The sequence below is a fragment of the Ostrea edulis genome, chromosome 9 (genome assembly GCF_947568905.1).
Source record: "Ostrea edulis chromosome 9, xbOstEdul1.1, whole genome shotgun sequence".
Taxonomy (NCBI): Eukaryota; Metazoa; Mollusca; class Bivalvia; order Ostreida; family Ostreidae; genus Ostrea; species Ostrea edulis.
Genome location: NC_079172.1, coordinates 69,363,980 through 69,381,636, shown reverse-complemented (window position 1 = coordinate 69,381,636; position 17,657 = coordinate 69,363,980). Strand labels below are relative to the sequence as shown.

At 36.5% G+C, this 17,657-nt stretch overlaps 1 protein-coding gene and 1 long non-coding RNA gene across 2 annotated transcripts; both read left to right on the top strand.

Moving 5' to 3' along the window:
- Positions 1–682: 682 nt before the first annotated feature.
- LOC130050605 (starch-binding domain-containing protein 1-like) lies at positions 683–4,393 on the top strand. The gene is made up of 3 exons (XM_056150849.1): positions 683–818; positions 1,800–2,024; positions 4,203–4,393. Exons 1-3 carry the CDS (start codon positions 683–685, stop codon positions 4,391–4,393), a joined length of 552 nt encoding a protein of 183 aa, XP_056006824.1.
- Positions 4,394–7,716: 3,323 nt separating this feature from the next.
- On the top strand, positions 7,717–11,512 carry LOC130050413 (uncharacterized). Its single transcript, XR_008798850.1, has 2 exons — positions 7,717–8,063; positions 11,435–11,512. It is a non-coding gene; the product is annotated as an uncharacterized LOC130050413 (long non-coding RNA).
- The last annotated feature ends 6,145 nt before the right edge of the window (positions 11,513–17,657 follow it).

Below are 17,657 nucleotides of genomic sequence, written 5' to 3'. Positions count from 1 at the left end.
TATATATTGGTGTAAACATTAAATGAATTGACCCTAGATATGGAAATAGTTTAGATATGGGATTCTGTTTTTAAATAGATAATAGTATAGTTTAAAAAAATAGTGTTGTGTAGCTCTTAGCAGAAGTGCTTGGGTTCATGACACCCCCCCCCCTCCCTTGAATAACCAAGCTACACGAATTGTTATATTCAATGGGGGAAATTCTTAAAAAGAGCTATTTTGGGGTATGCATGACATTGTTGACATGCATTAGTAGGATTTTCAACAAGAAATAATTTAAATCAAGTCGTGCAGGTTATTCGGCTACACCGGTCCATTCTGCTCTTACTGTGGGGCCTACCGCACGCCTTTATCCAACGTAAACATTAATCTTTATGTGATTTGGGGTTTGGAAATGGGATAAACATTACTTCTAGTATCCTTTCTGGGTAACGTGAATCACTGTTGCATTTCCCCGATGCACACAATTCCACCAATTTTATGAGAACTCGAAGTAATCAGGCTAAAACATCTGTACCTCAAAACCTCCGTCATCATAAGTTTTGACGGAGGTAATGGCGGACAATTCTTCCGCGATTATGATTGGCTGTGCGGAGATGATAACCGCACCTCCCCTGACGACAGTGGAAGCGTGAATTCAAGACAGTGTTCGCTGTTTCTGTAACTTAAATTCTGAATTACCATGGAAATTAAAGAGAAGACTGTGTGGGTCCAATTTCGGACCCACTATGTTACCAACAGCGAAGATCTTGTTTTGGGTATCACTGGTTCCCTCCCAGAGTTAGGGCAGTGGAATGTGACACGAGCTGTAGTTGCAGGTAAATTACCATATTGATCAAAATTACCAGGAAGGCAACTTATAAGGATTATTTTTTTATTTTCTTCCCCGATGACAATCTGAGGTGTGTTTCATTTTTTAATCTAAAGCCTTTTTATTTGCTATTTTCAGAACTTTTGAATCTATTAGATAAATTTATTTGGAACAAGTTCACTGATATCATTAATGATTTGTAACATACCGCTAATCACTGATATCATTAACGATTTATAACACACAGCTAATCACTGATATCATTAACGATTTGTAACACACGGCTAATCACTGATATCATTAATAATTTGTAACACACAGCTAATCACTGATATCATTAATGTATGTGCACATCGATTTTATATAATCTTTTCTCTCACATTTGTGAAGCGCTTTAGAGAAGTAATGTTGATACGGAGCTATATAAATCTTTTTTAATTACAATTACTAACAATTTGTAACACACAGCTAATCACTGATCTCATTAATGATTTGTAACACACAGATAATCACTGATATCATTTAGGATTTATAACAGACCGCTAATCACTGATCTCATTAACGATTTGTAACACACAGCTAATCACTGATCTCATTAACGATTTGTAACACACAGCTAATCACTGATCTCATTAACGATTTGTAACACACAGCTAATCACTGATATCATAAATGATTTGTAGCATTCAATCAATTTATGAAGACAGAATGTCTTTCTTTAATAAATTTGAATTCTTCATAGTAAACAATTAAGTTAAAACTCTTAATCATATTCATGCATTACTGATTGTGAAATCAAATTTACCAGATATACTGTCTAACTTTTTTTAACATAGTTAAGATTGATGAAGCATAGTATGATGAAGTGGAAAATTGTGTTGATTCTAGTGAAACAAAGGCAAATATTTATCCTAATTTATACTAAGATATTTCAAATTCCAGATAATAACACGTCTAGTTCATTTCTAAATAGTTTTGAAATTTACAGATGAAATTCCCAAAAGTTCAGGAGAATGGGTTGTTTTAATCGAACTTCCAGCAAATGTCACGTTTGACTGGAAGTGGGTGGTACTTTCCCAGGAAAATGCTACGATGACCGCATTCCGGTGGGAAGAGCGAGATAATAGAAGCACTGAGCTGCAGGGACAGGGTCAACGATGTTACGCCGCGTGGAATGACGACGCGGCGTATGAAATCATCCCCAAATTTCCAGGTATATAAGTTTGAAGTAGAAGTATATACTGTTTTGATATATACCCATCAATGTATCGTTTTTTTGATACTGTGAATTTCACAGAGTGTGATCCGGTTTTCCGATCACCAGACTGTGGTTTTCTGATTCCGTATCAGTGTTCTCATCTTCACAAGGTAAGGGTTATTGATTCGTTATTAGAGCGAGGTAACCACTGTTAGTGTGAGGTAACCACTCTTAGTGTGAGGTAACCACTGTTAGTGTGAGGTAACCACTGTTAGTGTGAGGTAACCACTGTTAGTGAGAGGTAACCACTGTTAGTGCGAGGTAACCACTGTTAGTACGAAGTAACCACTGTTAGTGCCAGTGCGAGGTAACCACTGTTAGAGCAAGATAACCACTGTTAGTGCGATGTAACCACTGTTAGCGCGAGGTAACCACTGTTAGTACCAGTGCGAGGTAACCACTGTTAGAGCAAGATAACCACTGTTACTGCGAGGTAACCACTGTTAGTGCGAGGTAACCACTGTTAGTGCGAGGTAACCACTGTTAGTGCCAGTGTGAGGAAACCACTGTTAGTGTGAGGTAACCACTGTTAGTGCGAGGTAACCACTGTTAGTGCGGGGTAACCACTGTTAGTGCGAGGTAACCACTGTTAGTACGAAGTAACCACTGTTAGTGCCAGTGCGAGGTAACCACTGTTAGAGCAAGATAACCACTGTTAGTGCGATGTAACCACTGTTAGCGCGAGGTAACCACTGTTAGTACCAGTGCGAGGTAACCACTGTTAGAGCAAGATAACCACTGTTACTGCGAGGTAACCACTGTTAGTGCGAGGTAACCACTGTTAGTGCGAGGTAACCATTCTTAGTGTGAGGTTACCACTGTTAGTGCGAGGTAACCACTGTTAGTGCGAAGTAACCTTTTTTAGTGCGAGGTAACCACTGTTAGAGCGAGGTAACCACTGTTAGTGTGGGGTAACCACTGTTAGAGCGAGGTAACCACTGTTAGTGTGAGGTAACCACTTAGTGCGAGATAACCACTGTTAGTGCGAAGTAACCACTGTTAGTGCGAGGTAACCACTGTTAGTGCGAGGTAACCACTGCTAGAGCGAGGTAACCACTGTAAGTGCGAGGTAATCACTGTTAGTGTGAGGTAATCACTGTTACTGCGAGGTAACCACTGTTAGTGTGAGGTAACCATTCTTAATGTGAGGTAACCACTGTTAGTGCGAGGTAACCACTGTTAGTGTGAGGTAACCACTCTTAGTGCGAGGTAACCACTGTTAGTGCGGGGTAACCCCTGTTAGTGCGAGGTAACGAATCAGTAACCCTTGAATTGTGAGGATGCAGTATTCTCTCAAACTGATAACGTCACAATGCATCAACGCAACGTTTTTTGTGGAAAATATTGATCGCGTCAAACAAAACTGCGTAAACAAAATATAATTTCACTGTACATATATCTGTATTTTTGACAATTTGGATTACATTTAGTATCTTATAAATGTGGGTTTAAAATGCATAAGAGGGTATATTATGAATTTAACATTACTACATGTACAGTAACTTGATCCGAAGAGTTGGATCACGTCTCGTAGACAGGTGCGGATCATCAGATCAAAGTCGACGCTTCGCGTCTCGTGTGATCTGATGATCCGCGCCTGTCAACTCGACGGGACCCGACTCTTTGGATCAAGTTACTGTAGTAATAATATATTTTTACATGTATAGTCTAATTCTTATTGTATTCTATTTTGTGACTGATCAGATAAAACTAGAATATGCAATTTATTTTGTATAATCTGGTTTGGCAAGAGAACACCTTCCCCTACGGCAACTAGCACTTCTTTTACTATATGGCCCCCCGTAATAATTTTGGTTCCATGTCCTACCTGGAGCTCGGACTTGACACTAATCTGGATTACCCCAACGTTTGTGTATACACATGCACAGACTATCATAACATTATGTGCAAACAGTGGCGGATTTAGAGAGTCTCGGTGGTTTCAACCCTGTTTTTCATCAATTTATTTTGCCAATTTGGGGTCTTCATCCCCCAATTTTGGGAGCGGAAAAGATACGAATCTGGTTAGCACCCCCCTCCTTTTGAACATTTTCTAGATTCACCACTGATAGCTTTATATTCATTTTGTAATTAGTTTTGGCTTTCCTTAAGTATTGAACACCTCTATTTCAGTTGATGAATGGAAATGGATGGATGATGGTGATCAGGATGATGAAGAACAATCTCCTGAGAGTGAACATGTTCCCCCGAGGCGTGTAGATGTAGGCTACCTTACTAGTGTCGTGGTATCATCCTATCAGGATATTCGACACAAAGTGGTAGCCTTTTGTCAGTCGATAAGGGGGATTTTCAGAAGAGGCTGAATAGATGAGGACAGTTATATGCTACAGATAGATTATTTCTGCATGAATCCAATGATTTATTTATTATTGTCTTCTACCTCATGTGAATACATTCTGATGATTTGTGTAACTGTCGCTAACTGAATTCAATGCTTTATTTTTTATTCTAATCTACCTCATGTGAATAAATTCTAATAATTTGTGTAACAGTCGTTAACTTTTTAAGTCGATCTAGTTCATCAGTAGACTAACAAATTGTATTTCTATCCCGCTTTATATCTTAATTAAACAGCACAGAGCTGGAAAACGGTCAAAAGCCGGTTAATCATTGATTTAAACTTTTACCGATTTACAAAGAGTCAGCAGTGTCACCCGGGGAATCGGTAACATGTCTTCCGGTATAACGGCTCAACATCGGAAAAGGTCAGCTCGTTATCGGTACTTCCTGTCAGATGCTGAGTGAATGAATACTAGGAGTGAGGGACATAACACACCCCTACCCGTCATCACTATCCGGAATGGTGTTCTTTGTATGTGCATCACTTTGCTTGGGAATACCCCCTCCCCCTCCCTTCGCTGCTTTGTTACGAGAAATTAGATTCTACTCTGTTTAGGGCCCAATACATGTAGTAGTCACTTTGTCCATCCGTCTGCACATTCTATGATACGCGGTAACTGCAGTTTCCTTGGGAAGATTTTCATAAATTCAACACAGAATATATGTACTTGGATTTGGCGAGGAAAATTCAGAATCATTGGGAGTTGAAAGTTTCTACATTGATTTGAAATTTTCTACTTTGATAAGATGGATGAACTGTCTTTGGCACATGATAAGTGGAGATTACATGATAATAACTTCGTAAAATTTAGACGTCCGATTAGTCAGAATAGCCCTTCAAATTTTATGTCCGTCCGTCTGTCTGTCGGTTAACACTCTCTATGACACACGATAATCTAAGTTTCCTTCGAAAGGTTTTTCATAAATTTGATTAGGCAGATTAAGATATCTTTCGACTTTTAAGCTTTGTCGTAATACAAATTTATAGGACTTCGAATTCACTTACATAATACACATTTTATGCCATGCCCGCCTCTAAAATATTCATTGTGGGGCGTCCCGTGGGGATCCGGGTTAGAATAGGTCCACAGTAGCCCCTTGCTTGTCGTAAAAGGCGACTAAATGGGGCGGTCCTTCGGATGAGACCGCCAAAACCGAGGTCCCGTGTCACAGCAGGTGTGTCACGATAAAGATCCCTCCCTGCTCAATGGCCATAAGCGCCGAGCATAGGACAAAATTTTGCAGTCCTTCACCGGCAGTGGTGACGTTTCCATATGAGTGAAATATTCTCGAGAGGGACGTTAAACAATAATCCATCAATCAATCAATCAATCATTAAGGGGCCCTTTCTGATTCGTCAGTTTTCTAGTTTCTTCAGGCATTAGTATTTCGCTCACAGAAGACGCCATTGTCCGGTGAGACAGATAATACAATTAAACCAGTTCCTGTGACACTGCAGGTGTTAGCATGATGGAAAACCCTACTGAATGCCACGGCCCTGAGCGCCATGCGAAGGTGAAACTTTGTGGCACTTCAAATAAATCTGGCGACGTATCTACATGAGTGAACAATTCTCAAATAGGGCGTAAATACCCTGGGTCGTATTGTTGAGGGTTAGATTTATCGTGACACGGGATCTCCATTTTTATGTCTCATTCGAAAGAATCCATTGATTATGAAAAAATAATTATGATCTATCCAAGAACCGTGAATTATGACGTAATGCTGTTATTGTGAATGACACACATTCGTTGAAAGTCCATTGGAGCTTTTAACAGATTCACCGATCGTCTTTACATACATATAACAGAAAAAAGATATAATCAAACAGAATTATTATCATATATATTATCAAATGTTTTCCAAACAGAAAAAAACCACCGGAGGCTTTACTATACAGAATTGTAGCAAATCCGTGTACCATGGAATCTTAAAGATCAAGAGGTCGTGGAAGAAATGTGGAAGTAGGACGATCTCACAGGTGTATTCATGGAATCAGCTCGATAAACGTAAAGGGGTGTAACTTATACATGTTAATGAGACACTCTTTCTTATAAATGTATCGATATGTAACTTATACATGTAAATGAGACACTCTTTCTTATAAATGTATCGATATGTAACTTATACATGTAAATGAGACACTCTTTCTTATAAGTGTATCGATATGTAACCTCTACATGTTAATGAGACACTCTTTCTTATGAATGTATCGATATGTAACTTATACACGTAAATGAGACACTCTTTTTTATCAATGTATCGATATGTAACTTATACACGTAAATGAGATACTCTTTCTTATAAATGTATCGATATGTAACTTATACACGTAAATGAGACACTCTTTCTTATCAATGTATCGATATGTAAATTCTTGACATTTTTTTAAATACAAATACCGGTTGCGGTAACGTTCGCTTCGTAACCGGGAGGTCGTGAGTTCGAGCCATGGCCGCCACAAATCCAAAACATAAACATAGGTAGTGATTGTTCCTTCGCCAAACGCTCGGCATTTCGATGTGACGGTCTTTGGGATATGGCCTTAACAGCGGAGATCCCGTGTCGCGGCAGGCGTTGGCGCGTTAAATAACCCTCACTGCTACAACCGTAAGCGCTAAGACTACTGAGTGCGTCACCACAGGCACTTGTTTCATACATGGCCCCCCCTTCTTAATTATTAAGGAGGGGAACCCATGTATGAAACAAGTGCCTGTGTGCGTCACCCACAACTGGTGAGGTTTCAATATGGTTCAAAAACAGACGGACAGAAAGTATAAAAACAATATGCCTCCACCTGGAAGAGGGGGAAACATACATGTATATGTATATGGATACGTATAATGCGCCGAACATACAATATGACAGCATTTATCAGATGTAAAATACACAGTTATGATATAAAATATTAACTTTATCCGATGAGCCTGGACACTACGCACCTAAAACAACATAATCATTAAGTATGGTTCCACGTAAAAATCGGGCAAAATCGCATTTTCGTGATAAGTCCATGTTCACGAAATGAACCCAAACTTAGCATACTAACTCAACGTAATATGTTTAGCAAATATACAAAGTAGTTTTGATTTATTTCGCCTTGTTTCAAAATTATGGACATATAATTATGAACATGGAGAATTCATGCTTAGTGCAAATCTATACAAAACACTACTTGTAATCCCTTTGAAATCTAAAAACAGCAAAGCGGGTATGAAAAATATCATTATAGAACATTAAACAAATAAAAAAGGCATGCTCTGAAATAAATATTTTTTTTGAAAGTTTCAATATAACATTTTAAAACCTCTCTGAATGTTTCGATTTTAATGCAATTTCGGTTATCGTTCTTGAATTTAACCTCGATGATCGCTAGGGGCGCTGCGTTGTCAACACGCTAAGTGCGCGGAATATGGCGGATCCAAAACTGAATGCCGTGTAGGACAATGTTCCGACAGAGTGTGATCTACCCTCAAGCCTTATGTAAAGGAAACGAATATATTTACCTTCGGAGAGTGTCAGAAATACATTGATGCATATGGCGTCACTGAAGATAGACCGTGTGTGGAGCAGCCGACAACGAAGACCGAGCAACATATCTTATATGACATGTCACCAAGTCGGCGCATTCTGGTAATTTCAAATGGTGTGATTTACATATTTAATAAGTCAAAATTCGCAATATTTATTATTACTAGCATAAAAATCATAACGAATGTTGTATTATACAATGTAGCATTGTATGAGACGACTGTGTACAGATGACACCCACTCCCTTGTTTCAAAAAGTCTCATACTTTCAACAGTTACACTATGATATGTTTTAGGCCTAATCGACGGCATGTTTCATTTGTAATGGTCTGCATGATAGCAGGCATCTACGTATCCTCCACGCAAACGCTTCCTGTCTCAGATAGAAATGTAGATTATGCCTAACTGAGGATCAGTAGGAGTAGGTATCATCTCTATAAAGAGTGTGGTTTTATGTACATGTAGATTTCAGTCGAATTTGCATATAAAAATGCAAGACATAATACGACTTTGTGAGATGCAATGTTTAGTATCTAATATAAACCTCACTTATTGAATTCACAGATAGTGTAGTGGTTAGGTAACTGGATTAGCATGCTGGAGGTACCTGGTTCAAATCTCAGATTTGACGGGATTTTTTTCTTCTATTTTATATACACATCATTTTTTTCCTTCAAGGTATTCTATATAAACACACACAATTTTTTAAATATTATTTCATATGCACAAAATCATTTGTTTTAGTGGTCACCATCCAGCTCTTGACAAATCAGAATTCATATTCTAACAAGAGGCCCAGGGCCCTTATAGGTCACTTGAGTATCATGTAACAACCTTCCAATGTTTGAATTAGGTTTGTGTTTAAATATAAGAATTTTACTTTTGGATGGAAGAAACATTGAATAGCTATGTGGTCAGCCCCGCCTTTGCACCAGAACCCCTGACCCAGGGGCAATAAATTTCAGTTTTGAAAGAAGCATCCTTGATCATCATTATCATACTATTAGTTTGTCTACTTAATACCCAGCAGCAGAGGAGAAGATTTTCAAAGAAATAAAATGCATTTTCACTATATGATCAATAGGGCCCCACCCTAATACCAGAATCCCTGACCCAGGGGCCATGAATTTCACAATTTTGAAAGAGGCATCCTTGCTCATCATAACCATGCTATTGGTTTGTCTACTTAATACCCAAGGACAGAGAAGAAGATTTTCAAAGAAATAGTGCATTTTCACTATATGACTTATAGAGCCCCACCCTAGCACCAGAACCCCTGATCCAGGGGCCATGAATTTCACAATTTTTAACAGGAGGTACTGTGAGCAATGCTCACTAAGAATATCCCCCACTTACCCCAATCTCCCAAAGGGTGTTGGTAATAGGTATAAACTACCTCTTTTCTGAGTGTTGCTACTTCGATGTCCAGTGCGCATGACCTTTGACCTTTTGACCCCAAAATCGATAGGGAACATCTTCATCCCATGGGTAGTCCATATGTATGATATGGTTACTGTAGGTGGAAAGGATAACGCTTCAGAGCCCGGAAACCATATTGCTACTTCAATGTCCAGTGCGCGTGACCTTTGACCTTTTGACCCCAAAATCGATAGGGAACATCTTCATCCCATGGGTAGTCCATATGTTTGATATGGGGAATGTAGGTGGAAAGGATAACGCTTTAGAGCCCGGAAACCATATTGCTACTTCAATGTCCAGTGCGCTTGACCTTTGACCTGTTGACCCCAAAATCGATAGGGAACATCTTCATCCCATGGGTAGTCCATATGTATGATATGGTGACTGTAGGTGGAAAGGATAACACTTTAGAGCCCGGAAACCATATTGCTACTTCGATGTCCAGTGTGCTTGACCTTTGACCTTTTGACCCCAAAATCGATAGGGAACATCTTCATCCCATGGGTAGTTTATATATATGATATGGTGACTGTAGGTGGAAAGGATAATGCTTTAGAGCCCGGAAACCATTGCATCTACAGATGGACGGACGGACAGACGGACAACCCGATTCCAGTATACCCCCCACAACTTGTTGCGGGGGGTATAAAGAGGCATCCTTGCTCATCCTTACCATGCTATTAGTTTGTCTACTTAATACCCAGACACAGAGAAGATTTTCAAAGAATTTCTACATTTTCACTATATGACCAATAGAGCCCCACCCTAACACAAGAACCCCTGCCCCAGGGGCCATGAATTTAACAATTTCGGTAGAGGGCTCAATGCTCATTATAATTATGCCCACAGTTTGGCTTCTTGATGTCCAGGAGTAAAGAAGAAGATTTTTTAAAATTATATTCATTTTGATGGTTTTTGCCCCACCCCTCATTCCCCAGGGTGGCAGGGACCACGAATTTCACAATTTTTGTTCCCCTCCACCCACAGATGCTATATGCCAAAATTGGTTGAAATTGGTCCAGGGGTTTCAGAGAAGAAGCTGAAAATGTTCAAATGTTAACGCACGACGAACGACGACGGACAAAAACATATAGCAATAGGTCACCTGAATGAATTCAGGTGACCTAAAAATATATGCATACTATTAGACATATCAAAGAAAATATTTAGGGTCTGTAGTTCTTAAAGAATTCCATTTTATTGTCAAACAATTCATAATGTTAATTATAAATCTTCATATCAATCAATAAGACTAAGTTGAGTCTTCTTGACATTTTTATTAGATATCTATTATATTACTATTTAAAGTCTGCCTCAATTTGATATGGTCATGGGGACTGGTCAATGCATGGGTTCTTGAATGTATACTTCTAATAATAATATATAAATATAACAAAGATCAAGTCATTTAGCTAATGTATATTTCTTTAAAGTTTTCATACCAGCATCATGGAGTGTCATTACCATCATTACATGCATTACCTCTGTGGTAAATACATAACTGTAAATACATGTAGCACATATGTACCAATGAATCTACAGTGTAAATGTTTTATAAACCTCAAACTTGGTAGAGCAGTATTATATAAATAATCCTGATATACAAGCACTACATGACCCCTTCTTATAATGAGGTCAGAGTCAACCCCCCCCCCACCCCACCCCCTTTATAGGAAAATATTGGTCACTCAGAAACCAGACTCAAAACCTGATACAGCTGTTGCCCTGACTAGTATCTGAACTTACTTGTCACTGATTTAGAATATTTGGAACACCTTCTCAAAGCCATATACAAGTTTCTTTAAACATTTCTTGTTTTCAAAAGTTTTATATGCTGTTTTAGTATTTTTATTCTTTCTAACTACATGTATAATTTAAATATCAATGTGTACTATGATTACTAGGCTCTGAGGTGTGTACTTTAATTGAAAGTTTTATGATGAAATTGTTCAAACATTCTCAAAAACTAAAGAAATATATATTATATATTGAGGAGAGAAAAATAAGTAATTTCTTGTGTCCTGAAAATCAGTGTCTATCTTATTGTATTATAGGTCTCTGCAAAACCCAAGGACATACTTAAAGTGGTGACAGGAGGAAAATCAATCAAACCAAGTGAAAGTACAAGACAATATTACAAAAGGAAAGCAAAGGAGTCCATAAAGTCAATGTTGAACATCAAGACAGTCTAAAAAATTGAATCCAAACAAAATATCAAAACTTTATGAAGAAATAAATGACAAATTGTCAAATAAACATGAAAGCAATCTTATATGGTGTTTATTCAAATTATTTCAACTGAAATTCCTAATGTACCTAAATTCGAAAGGGAAACAACTTATGAAAAAATTAAACACCAATGGGTTGAACTGTGTAATGAAGTTGTGTTGACATGCAAAAATACATGTATAATGTGATGCATCATAGAATAGCTCAAATGGTCTATTTTATGCAATTTTTGGGCTCTTCGCCCACCCCTTTCTGGATGGAGAAGGTACAAACATGAGTCACAACCCTTCCATTCCCACCCCTATATTTTTTTCTGGATCTGCCTCTGCTTTGTAGATATGTTCGTAACAAATATATTTCTGTGCTCATTTCTTCCTTTATCATGTTTATGCCTTGTTTGGGGTTACACTTTTAAAAAAGTATGATTTTGAAATAAAAATTTTAAGCTTCAAAGAACTCTTCCGTGTACATTTATCAGTATATAGTTTATAAAGGATCTAAACTTACAAGTTGCAACTGTTAAAAAATCTTATAGATAATGGAATGTATTGATGAAATAATTAAGAATTCATTTTCAATTCACTTTACAGACACTAATATCTACATGGATTATGCAAAACACAGTTGTTTTGTCATCTGAAAGCAACCTGTAATCAAACTTGGTAAAATATAGTGCCATAAACATGATAAATGAGTCAACTTACATTTTTTAAACTACATAATTCAATTTTAAAACAATCCCATTTCTACATTACATGTATTTTCATAAAATTATATAAACTGTCCAAATTTTACAATATTAATGACTCAAATGTCAACAGTTTCTGTTCTCATTTTTATTTTTCATGAACAACCATATATATTATATGACTGTAAAAACGTACATTTCACTAAAAGTTTTTGTTCCACTCTTACAAAGGATTCATAAGGAAATCAAGTGCTAAAAAGTTTATTTTAAAATTTGAGCCATATCATGTTTCTAGAATTGTTAGCCAAAGTTTTAAATGTCCAGATGCTTTGTAATAAATGTTTTAAATTTCATATTACATAGAGCAAAAATGAATTCAAAATGATTTTTCAAATAAAAGATATTTTCAATGAATTATTTAGGGTAAAACACAAAAGTTGATAAATTATATCTTTATTTTATCATAAAGGATTCCCTTGAACACGTTGAATGTATTTTCAGTTTTGTTTTTCTGAAGATATACGTTTTAAAAGAGCATGGGCATTCATTCTCTTTATACTTGGGACTATAATGCCAATCTCTTGTCATTCGAGCAACCTACAACGTACGTCGTTGACCAGCCTCACAAGAGTTGTTGATAGGTGAATTTCAAAATGAAAAACAATTGCCAACCAAGCATTTTTTCTTTAATCTGTTAATTACCCACCCACTCCAAACTATCCAAAAATACTTGCAAGTTAAACTCGCCATTCAGTGCAAAATATCCTATAAAGGCCGGTCTAATAAGTTGTTTACAATAACCTGAGGAAATCTGAAAGAAATGGGTTAATAATAAACGGACTTAGGATCCCGACCCAAAATGCTAAGCATCGTTTCTCGCATTTACATCTATAGACATCATTATGGTATGTAAACACATAAAGAAGATCATTTTAGATATTAATAAATATGATAATTACTCGAACATGACAGAAAAGTGTACTTGTTGAATAGTTTGTAAGTAGAAGAAAACTTAAAATCATGAAAATATATTATTTTCCCGCCATTTTTCACAATCTTCATATATATTTTTCCGAGTACAGTAAAAACTTTCAAAAAAAATATTGATTAAAAATTATTCAATAGCATGTACTTTATCCGTCTAATTATGAAACCTTTTTGAAAGTGTTTGCTGTTTCGAGAAAAATGGTCTTAAAGTTGGAATGTTTTTCCGTTAGAAAATCCTTTCGTTAACTACAGCAACGGTTACCGTGGTAACACATAATAAAATACTCACTGTGACAACAGAAATTCGTAAACAGTAGCCTTCTTCTTCATTTCATATAAGCTATTTAAAAATGTATGATCTTTTCATTTAACAAAACCTTTAAGAATATATAGCATTTTTATGAGTCAATTTTGGCCAAAACATGGGTATTCTATTTTTAGTAACACAGCTCTGTGAAAGTGCGTCATATGAAAAAAATATTATCACCGAATGATTTCTTATAAACCATATATATAAGTATCGGCTCAATCCCTGACGGTCGACTTATCACCCTCTGCCTGATTTTTACATGGAACCATACTTAAAATCATACGTCACAAAATCCAGTCCGTACACACTAACCACTGTCACGAAATTCACCGGTCCAAACAAGGAAGTTCCCTTGTACGAGACATGAGCAGATAAGACTTGAATTGTATGGGATGTCCTTGGCCATAACGCTGTAAAAGAAAAACCACTAGCCGAAACAAAACAATCTACAAGTAACCAGACGCCTAACTGAGGACTTGGGATAGGGGATATTTTTTGTCTGTACCAAAGTTGGAGGCTGAGAAGGAACGGGTGCATATAATGTGTATGCTCCGAAGTAAAAAGAAGGGATGGGATTACCAATAATAATAGAAAGGGAATGTACATGTATAATTACTTTTAAGAGTTGTCGTTCTTTTCCTAATAACTAAGACTATATATGCATGAAATAACATGGCTTATCCATATTATAATATTATTTCTATTAACATTAATGCATGCATCTGTCGCAAGAAAATCAACATTTAAATGTAATTGGTAATAATACATGTACTTTCTACTTTACCTAATTAAGACTTCATAACTCCAGTGTTTGAGTTTTACTTCCAAAGTTACTATATCTATCTTATATCCATCCGTAGGTGCACGGATTAATGTCAAGTCGCCGGTAGTTCAGCTATAGAACGCTCGCTTTGTAACTGGGAGGTCGTGAATTCTAGCCCCACTTGTGCCAGGGCCGCGTATTACATAATGTAAAATCTTTCTTGTAGTTGATATCTATACAGTATAAACATAAAGTCACAAAACCACAAAGAGTTCAATCTTAGCACAAGTCATAAAGGACTGTTACAGGGGATGCGTCTAGGAGTTGAGATTGATCACTGTTCGTTATCTTCACCTTTATAGGAGTTATGAGATTGATCTTCACCTTTCATCGTATATACATGTAGTTCAATCTGTCAAATGTTCAAAAGTCGCAGATTACGATTGACTGAGGTGTCCGCCACACTCAAGAATGTTTCAGTTAACTGGTGACGCCCAGTTTTTATTGGTGGAAGAGAGAACCTAGAGAGAGAACCTTAGATACAATGTACCTGGGAAGAGAACCCCGACCTTCCGCAAGTAAACTGGGAAACTTTCTCACTTACCGGCGCGAGCGGGATTCGAACCCGCGCCGACAGAGGTGAGAGGCCTTGTGATTTTGAGCGCGATGCTCTAACCACTCTGCCACCGGAGCTCTTGCAGAATACAAACCCGGCCCATGGATACTGTCCGTTCCTATGAACAACTGGTCAGAATCTCGTTGATCCATACTCCGGTCAAGATAACCTCAGTGGTCATTCTGCAAATATTTATATCTTATAAGCCATAATGATTCTATCATCCTTTTCATTTCGTTTTGTCATGTCCATTGTAGTATCCATATCGGAATGTTTATATTATAACACTCATCAATAATATAAATATCACACCCTTTTCATTTTGCAATTTCCGTTTCATAGTGTCCATTGTCGTTTCCAGTTTGCACTGTTTATATTATAACAATCATCAATAATTTCACTATCAATAGGTCAATAGATATAGCATTCTACACAAATACCAATTTATAAGTTCAATTAGTAAATATAAATATCATTCTACAAAAATAGAAAAATTATTCTACATAAGCTTTGAATTTAAAAGATTATACAAATATAAACGTTATTCTACATCAGCATAGAATTTAGTCAGTAACTCGACAAAATGTGTGACAACCAAGAGATTCTCAAGGACATGTAAGGAGTATTATGCCTTATTCTTTCTTCAGATATGTCCTTCTAAGCAAATATAAAAACTATATATACATGTATATAAACATTAAGTTCCAACAACACCCGATACCTAAAAGTGTCGGATCCACAACATGGATACAAGGTCAAATACAAAAATTATACAAAGCACTAAAATGACCAACGACAACGAACAACCAGATTGTCAATTTTCGGGACGACCTGTCCCTTCTTCAGGACAAACGAAAAGAATTACATAATGTGGCCAATATCTACAGAGAATAATAACAAAACCTTCATATAGATACATCTAGCACTACAATTACACTAATCTACAAAAGTATTTACAACGCAGACTACATGTTTTTTGGTCTTTAGGCTTGCCAATCAATGTTAAAAGTGGAGCGAATTAGAACATGCCTTATTCGTCCAAAGAGCTGATCCAAAATGTACGAAGTGATAAAAATAGACTTAATTAATCTCAGGTGGAACGCGTGTTATGTATTATATATAAAACGCACTGACATACATGTAGCAATGAACTCTTAAATGAATATTGTAAATCAAATCATTATAACGACCATAAAAATCTCGAAAATAATTAAAACAAATGATGACATCTGGGTTTTTTTTCATAAAATGGCAATTGTGGATGAAATATAATCTGTAGTTAGTGTACAGGAGTATCAAAGGTTTGATTTGTAAGTCAAGTAAATAAGTGCAAAGGTCGAGGAAGCATCTGGGTTCTTCCAAAATTATATACAATTTAGATTGTTATTTGTTCCTAATATGACAGTCTTGAGTTCATTATCTTTAAATTATGCTGATGGGTTCCAGGAGGTTTTGTGCACGATTTCGGTATTTCTGATGTAGTCTTCAAGACCTACTTTGATAAAAGCAGAAGTTCATTGAATTATTATGTAGTCTGCTAATGTATGAGTCGTTGCCAAAATTGGATTTGAAATGTTGTGTCAATGGAATTGTTTTCAATTAAAAGATGCACGATTTCTACAATTTATCACTTCTGCCTACTGGGTTGCAATTAAAGGGCTATGTTGCCGCGCATTCAAAGTCTTTGATAAAAATACGATACTTAATGCCTTTTTAGCATAATGTGAAAGCCAACAAAAAAAAAAAAATAAATAAAATAAAATAAATAAAAACCCGTTCCAGTTGACATTAGATACTATACTAAACATAAGTCATTATCAGTCTTTCTATATTTTCTTATTTTTAAATCCAAAATCAAATGATTGGGACGAAATGTCATATTGATTGATATGCTGATTTAGAAAATGATGTGCCTTTACAACAGCGGCAGAACTGAATGAAAGCCGAGGAGGACAGTGGAACAGAACAAATCGACATGTCTGGGACACATCTTCTGTGCTGGGGTTTATTGCTACTTAATGGTGAGCTGTTTTTGTTCAATCTTATTTATGTCTTATTTTGGTTTTTTTCTTAACTGTAAAAGCTCACCGAAGCTTGTTTTTGGTTTTCAAGATTTTTATCAAGACAATTTGAATGAGAATGGAAATGTTATTTATTAGATAAAGCAAATGACGAAAAATACGAGTTCATAACCTATTAAGGGAAAATCAGCATACCGATATATTACACATCGACACAACTTATCAATCGAGATAAAAGAAAATGTTAATCATGAAAACAAAAAAGATTTCATATCTAATATAATCCAAAGAATTGCATCAGTAGTGAATTATCGGACATCCACATATCATTTGTTAATTCAAGCTGTAATCCCATATATTTCCTGTAATGATTAAGCCATTATTGTCACAGCAAATACAACTTGCATAGAGCTAACTGGAAATGCAAGCGGTAATGAAAAATGCAAGTGGTCAGTTAAAAACTGTAAAGGGATGAATGAGACCATGGATACCTCAGAAAATTGACATCGTGTAAAAATACGATATAGATATCCTTAAAAGGTGAAGATATCGAATAGTGGGCAACCGCATAAACCCCATAAAGAATTCAAAGTTAAGAGTAGAGTATGCATGATAGTTTGGATCAGATGCGTAGGGGGAGTAAGCAGCCTATTTTGAGTAATC